We start from the raw sequence: 7,500 nt of genomic DNA, 5'->3' as shown, positions 1-7,500 counted from the left end.
TCGAGCTGCTCAGTTCACTGCTTTGACACTGTTCAAGAGCAGGAAAAGAACAAATGAAATGGTGAAGACTAGAACTGTAGCAAGAGGCACAAATCCTGCAGTGGCTTCAGCACGAGCCTCCTTTGCCCTCTTGTGGACAAATGAGAAAGTACACTTTTGTTGTGTTGCATTGATGATCCTTTTAAACTGAACATTGTGTGTTACTGCTTATTTCAATTTTAATAAATATGAATTTTAATAAATACTCTTTCAAGGACACAGAACATTTATGGGCAAATTAACAGACAACTCCAGGAGTAGGCCTGCACTCCAATCAAATAATATCATTTCCAGAACAGCTCAATTCAAAAGAAAGATACTTTTGCAGCAAACAATGATCTTGATTATTAAGAGAACAGGAACAACTTCCTCCACCACTGTGAAAGTTCAACCCAAACACTTGGCAAAACCAACAATACTAAGAAACACAGAGTTCAGGTGCAGAGAGGAAGCGGTTCTTTAGAATTCAAAACAGGATCCTGCACCAGTGGAACAGCAGGAGGGTTTGGTAGTGCTGCGACGAGCCAGTGGGAGCCAGCTGTACTTACACTATCCTCCATCTGAGGCATCAGGGCAAGTCCCTTGCATTGTAAGCGGTAGAGCACAGAGTCTTTGCACTGTTTTAGGTTCTTTCCAGCAGGCGGCAGGTCCAGACAGCCAGTGTTCACCTCAGGCAGGTGGTCAGCACAGCCGTCCCAGTGAGAGCAGCAGCACAGATGGGCTCAGATTGGAGTCCAGTTCAAAGCAGTGTGCTCAGGCCAGGCTTCAATCCCCCGGGCTTCAGTTCAGTCTGAGCTGTCAGACCCACAGTCAGCTACCTCTGGCGTGGGCCGCTGTGGCCCGGCTCTGAGCCTAGCTCTCCCTTAAGGTCATCCTCCACCACAAAACTATAGCCCTCCTTCTCGATGCATTCAGACACCACCCTCAGCACCTAGACACAGAAAGCACAGCACCAAGTCAGACGGGGATGAATAATGAAGGAGAGGGCTGCAGCGCGGTCAGCAGGAATCATTCACACCAGGGGTCACTAATAAACTTTCAACGAGGTCCAGTTTGAGAAAAACGCCATAAGCCGTAAGTTTTGCCACTTTTCCCCTTTTATATTATAATATATTATAATATTAAAACATACGTAAAGATCATATGCCAAGTTATTTTTCACACTTGACCAATTAATTATATTTTATATCAAATAGTCTAATGATGGTTTTAAAATAAATTTAAATGTTTTATTGCTCATTTAAAAGTTGATTTTAGGTAGAATATATAGCTGACACGAGATGTGGATCAGAACATCACACACAGGACTGCGCCTGGGTCTGGACCCGCCCCAGAGTCCACCTATAAGTGACCTGGGATATAGACTCTCTCTCAAACAAAACAGAGCTTATGCTACAAAAAGACTGTGGAATTTGACCATCATTATTCATTTACAAACAGCAGTATTGTACAAGTACATGTTGTGCAGTTTCCCTGAGCTAAGACTAAATAGACTCTAATGAGCCGGCTGCTCTGACCTGGCGCAGTCTGCGGTCCATGGCGTCCAGGTGGGGCTGGATGAGGATGGGGCTGAGGTGGTCTCCTAACAGGGATTCTGTCATCAGCACAGACAGCTTATATTCCTCTTTAGCCAGCAGCTGCAGACGTAGGTAGGTGGACTTCTTGACTCTGCACAAAGAGAGCAGCAGGAGGCACAAGTCAGTGGCCACAGTGATATCCCTGTTCTGCAAAAATCAAAGACTACATCATCAACTTCCGATTACAGTGTATTACTTTAGGAGCTGCCTTTCTACAGTATACAGGATATGCAGTGTACAGTTTATAGTGTACAGTTTCATCTCTTAAAAGCCTTCTGAGCTGAAGATGAAAAGGATATCTTTATTGTCTGAAGAAAACATATAAGGGAGCAATTATTATATCCCAATATCCCATTATAGTAAATGCAGCCTGGAAATGTGACCAATACTAACACGGGCAAAGAAGAGATTTCTTGAGTGAAGCTTGTCCTCAGCCCAACGGAAATGAAAGGTTTGTTAAAATAATACAAAAACAACTACCATGAAAATGAATCAAGGTTATATATACAATTAGCTTTTCTTTAAAAAAATAAAAAAAAATAAGCCAGTTTTAAGTGCAATTTCATGTGCAATTACTGTGAAATTCATGTGCAATCCATGTGCCGTCGTGACACATATTCATGTGCAATTACTGTCCTGATCACATGCAATGGTATTTATGTATTTATTTATTTATTTGTCTATGGGAGTTTTTGTTTATAGGAGATCTTCTACTGAAAGTGTTTTTCAGACTTCCTATGACTGATCTGATCTGTTCTTCTGTATCTACCTCTGTATCCTCCTGCGTTGCACCAATGAAATTTCCCCATGTGGGACAATAAAGGAATATCTTATCTTATCTTAAGTAATTTGTTTGGTGTAAATGTACAAATGCTTACCTGCAGCACTGAATCAATGGGACCAGAATAGAGACTTCGTCATGAGAGTGTTTCCCAAAGCCTCTTCCATTGTCCAGGTGAATGAGGAACGTCTCATTCCCAAACTTTTCGAAGGTCTCGTAGTGGTGACGATCCATGTTTCCTGAAAAAGCGTAAGATGAGCATTCTTTCTGTGCTGGTGTGTGCTCACATGAGGAAATGTATCAGAACTTACCCATTAGAAAGTCAAAGATGCTCATGTCCATGATGTCCAGGAGTCTGTTGCCGCGGTCATATGGGGGAGTTTGTTTGACCTCTTCGCAGTAGTCAGGGTCCACCTCCCATCTGAAAAGTCAGCATGGCTTTGGTCGAAATCAAATGGATTTTTTTCTTTATTTATCTGTGAAGTGACTGTTTATGTGATAGTGGGCTGTACAATCATGATTGAAATAAAGATACATTTTAAAACAGTGTTAATATTTATATTGTTATTGTTAGATTTCACTTGAAATTGTTCTTTGAGTCATTTTAAAGATTGAATAAAGTGAAACAGTTGTGTAATTTCATTCTGAGTACTGTTTAAAGTTGCTGAGAGAATTTCCTGCACTTGATCATCAGTATGTGCATGAAGTGCACTGCAGCGGTGTAAACGGATGACTCACTCTGCCTTCTTGCGTTTGTGGTAGGAGCGTTTCCAGGGGTTCCTCCAGGTCTTCCGTTTGGCCAGAGCCAGGTCTGGGAGAAAAGCAGCCAGAGAGCCCTCGATCTGGTCGGGTTTGCCACACAGAGCGTGCTCAGTGGAGCAGTAGTAAGAGCACTCGCCGTAGAAACACACATTATTGGCTGTGTAAGCAAAGACACACTTTATTAATGAGAGCAAATATATATTCTGTTTAAGTACTCAGTGATAAATAATGTTGTTGGATGGTTTGCCTATTTGGGGAGCATATATTTAAAGGCCAAGATAAATTGCATTACCCTGGACTTTTTATATTAATTGCTGAGGCCCACAGTACTTTTACTCCTGTGAGGATATTCCACAGGTTTAATATGCAAAGTAAAAAGTAGCATTGCTAATGAGGTGTCATGCTGGTGCCAGTGTCCCCTGATAACACTAATCCTATGCAAATGAATATTCAGGACATCATAGACTCACTGTTGTTTTATGCATTAGCCTGAACATGTCACAAACTGAACTCTACATTGAGACATTTCTTTGTTTTCTTAGATACCTGGAGAAATGAAGAATGTCTTCCAGAGTTTTTTGTCCCGAGTCATATCTCGGATCTCTTTTGTCATGTTGACCAGTCGACCAGCCACAGGAGGGACACGGCGGAAGTCCAGGATCCTACACACAGCGGGGAGTGAGATGTTATTCAAACGGGTAAAAAGGACTAGGCACACTGTACTTTATAATATATATAATTCAGTGATCCCGGATTTGTTTGTATATTTATTGTTCTACCCCAAAGTGCTCTTTTTCTATTGGTAACATAATCATCAATTACTACATAACGTAAGTCACAATAAAGTAAGAAACAATCATTGACTTTAGTAACCGTAACCAAACATGTTGTGTTCATACAGAATGCCACTGCCAACTCATTTAAAACCAGCTAAAGGTCTAGCCACCCCAGATCAATCCCTGGCTTAGGAGGCCAGTGCCTTATCCATTAGGCCACTGGGGCTCAGTGTACAATTATGTGGTTGTAGGAGTTATTTAGCAACACGCCACTAGAGGGCAGTCTGATACAGCTGATGGGCCCATGAGCTCATGTTTTGAACTAAAGCTGAGAATCTGGTTCACTGTGTTTGAGTGTACACTGTGTTTGAGTGTACACTGTGTTTGAGTGTACACTGTGTTTGAGTGTACACTGTGTTTGAGTGTACACTGTGTTTGAGTGTACACTGTGTTTGAGTGTACACTGTGTTTGAGTGTACACTGTGTTTGAGTGTACACTGTGTTTGAGTGTATACTGTGTTTGAGTGTATACTGTGTATGTGTGTATACTGTGTATGAGTGTATACTGTGTTTTAGTGTACACTGTGTTTGAGTGTATACTGTGTATGTGTGTATACTGTGTATGAGTGTATACTGTGTATGAGTGTATACTGTGTATGTGTGTATACTGTGTATGTGTGTATACTGTGTATGTGTGTATACTGTGTATGTGTGTATACTGTGTATGTGTGTATACTGTGTATGTGTGTATACTGTGTATGAGTGTATACTGTGTATGTGTGTATACTGTGTATGTGTGTATACTGTGTATGTGTGTATAATGTGTATGAGTGTATACTGTGTATGACCGTATACTGTGTATGACCGTATACTGTGTATGTGTGTATACTGTGTATGAGTGTATACTGTGTATGAGTGTATACAAGTGTATGCTGTGTATGAGTGTATACTGTGTTTGAGTGTATACTGTGTATGTGTGTATACTGTGTATGAGCGTATACTGTGTATGTGTGTATACTGTGTATGTGTGTATACTGTGTTTGAGTGTACACTGTGTTTGAGTGTATACTGTGTTTGAGTGTATACTGTGTTTGAGTGTATACTGTGTATGTGTGTATACTGTGTATGAGTGTATACTGTGTATGAGTGTATACTGTGTTTTAGTGTACACTGTGTTTGAGTGTATACTGTGTATGAGTGTATACTGTGTATGTGTGTATACTGTGTATGTGTGTATACTGTGTATGTGTGTATACTGTGTATACTGTGTATGTGTGTATACTGTGTATGAGTGTATACTGTGTATGTGTGTATACTGTGTATGTGTGTATACTGTGTATGTGTGTATACTGTGTATGAGTGTATACTGTGTATGTGTGTATACTGTGTATGTGTGTATACTGTGTATGTGTGTATACTGTGTATGAGTGTATACTGTGTATGAGCGTATACTGTGTATGTGTGTATACTGTGTATGTGTGTATACTGTGTATGAGTGTATACTGTGTATGAGTGTATACTGTGTTTGAGTGTATACTGTGTATGTGTGTATACTGTGTATGAGTGTATACTGTGGATGAGCGTATACTGTGTATGAGTGTATACAAGTGTATACAAGTGTATACTGTGTATGAGCGTATACTGTGTATGAGTGTATACAAGTGTATACTGTGTATGAGTGTATACTGTGTATGAGTGTATACAAGTGTATACAAGTGTATAGTGTGTATGAGTGTATACTGTGTATGTGTGTATACTGTGTATGAGTGTATACAAGTGTATACAAGTGTATACTGTGTATGAGTGTATACAAGTGTATACAAGTGTATACTGTGTATGAGTGTATACTGTGTATGAGCGTATACTGTGTATGAGCGTATACTGTGTATGAGTGTATACAAGTGTATACAAGTGTATACTGTGTATGAGTGTATACAAGTGTATACAAGTGTATACAAGTGTATACTGTGTATGAGTGTATACTGTGTATGAGTGTATACTGTGTATGAGTGTATACAAGTGTATACTGTGTATGAGCGTATACTGTGTATGAGCGTATACTGTGTATGAGTGTATACTGTGTATGAGTGTATACAAGTGTATACTGTATACAAGTGTATACTGTGTATGAGTGTATACTGTGTGTGAGTGTATACTGTGTATACTGTGTATGAGTGTATACTGTGTGTGAGTGTATACTGTGTATACTGTGTATGAGTGTATACAAGTGTATACTGTGTATGAGTGTATACTGTGTATGAGTGTATACAAGTGTATACTGTGTATGTGTGTATACTGTGTATGAGTGTTTACTGTGTATGTGTGTATACTGTGTATGTGTGTATACTGTGTATGTGTGTTTACTGTGTATGTGTGTATACTGTGTATGTGTGTATACTGTGTATGAGTGTATACAAGTGTATACTGTGTATGTGTGTATACTGTGTATGAGTGTTTACTGTGTATGTGTGTTTACTGTGTATGTGTGTATACTGTGTATGTGTGTATACTGTGTATGAGCGTATACTGTGTATGTGTGTATACTGTGTATGAGCGTATACTGTGTATGAGTGTATACTGTGTATGAGCGTATACTGTGTATGAGCGTATACTGTGTATGAGCGTATACTGTGTATGAGTGTTTACTGTGTATGTGTGTATACTGTGTATGAGCGTATACTGTGTATGAGCGTATACTGTGTATGAGTGTATACTGTGTATGAGCGTATACTGTGTATGAGCGTATACTGTGTATGAGTGTTTACTGTGTATGTGTGTATACTGTGTATGAGTGTATACTGTGTATGAGCGTATACTGTGTATGAGCGTATACTGTGTATGAGCGTATACTGTGTATGAGTGTATACTGTGTATGAGCGTATACTGTGTATGAGTGTATACTGTGTATGAGCGTATACTGTGTATGAGTGTATACTGTGTATGAGCGTATACTGTGTATGAGCGTATACTGTGTATGAGCGTATACTGTGTATGAGTGTATACTGTGTATGAGTGTATACTGTGTATGAGCGTATACTGTGTATGAGCGTATACTGTGTATGAGTGTTTACTGTGTATGTGTGTATACTGTGTATGAGTGTATACTGTGTATGAGCGTATACTGTGTATGAGCGTATACTGTGTATGAGTGTATACTGTGTATGAGTGTATACTGTGTATGAGCGTATACTGTGTATGAGTGTATACTGTGTATGAGTGTATACTGTGTATGAGTAACCTAAAGAATCTGCTTTGATGATGCCACAGTTTCACACAGTTTGACACAGAAAACACTGAATGTCTTTTGTGCCACATGAGCATCAGCACAAACACTTAAAAAATATACATTCCTGACTCCTAATGACCAAGGCCCGAGGCACAGAGAAGAAGAGAGACAACGAGAGGAGGCGCCCAATGAAAGCTGACAGTCCAGGGACACGGGTGAGGAGGAGGAGAACATCAGAGGTGAGGAGGAGGAGGAGGAGGAGGAGGAGGAGAACATCAGAGGTGAGGAGGAGGAGGAGGAGGAGGAGGAGGAGGAGGAGAACATCAGAGGTGAGGAGGA

The 7,500-nt window shown here is 40.1% G+C and overlaps 1 protein-coding gene across 1 annotated transcript in view; it reads right to left on the bottom strand.

Moving 5' to 3' along the window:
* fam20cb (FAM20C golgi associated secretory pathway kinase b) overlaps positions 1–7,500 on the bottom strand; it is a 71,997-nt gene that overhangs the window by 515 nt on the left and 63,982 nt on the right. The window contains exons 5-10 of the mRNA XM_072455780.1: positions 3,706–3,821; positions 3,136–3,316; positions 2,709–2,818; positions 2,495–2,636; positions 1,557–1,707; positions 1–970 (exon numbers count right to left, since the gene is read on the bottom strand). The exon at positions 1–970 is cut by the window's left edge and continues 515 nt beyond it. Of these exons, the coding sequence (XP_072311881.1) occupies positions 854–970; positions 1,557–1,707; positions 2,495–2,636; positions 2,709–2,818; positions 3,136–3,316; positions 3,706–3,821 (817 nt within the window). The 3' untranslated portion in view covers positions 1–853. The remainder of the gene's footprint in view (positions 971–1,556; positions 1,708–2,494; positions 2,637–2,708; positions 2,819–3,135; positions 3,317–3,705; positions 3,822–7,500) is intronic.

This window comes from Eucyclogobius newberryi, unplaced genomic scaffold (assembly GCF_026437365.1).
Source record: "Eucyclogobius newberryi isolate DKJ021-1_F unplaced genomic scaffold, fEucNew1.0.hap1 SCAF_20, whole genome shotgun sequence".
NCBI classification, from domain to species: domain Eukaryota; kingdom Metazoa; phylum Chordata; class Actinopteri; order Gobiiformes; family Gobiidae; genus Eucyclogobius; species Eucyclogobius newberryi.
This window is presented reverse-complemented; position numbering and strand designations above follow the sequence as displayed.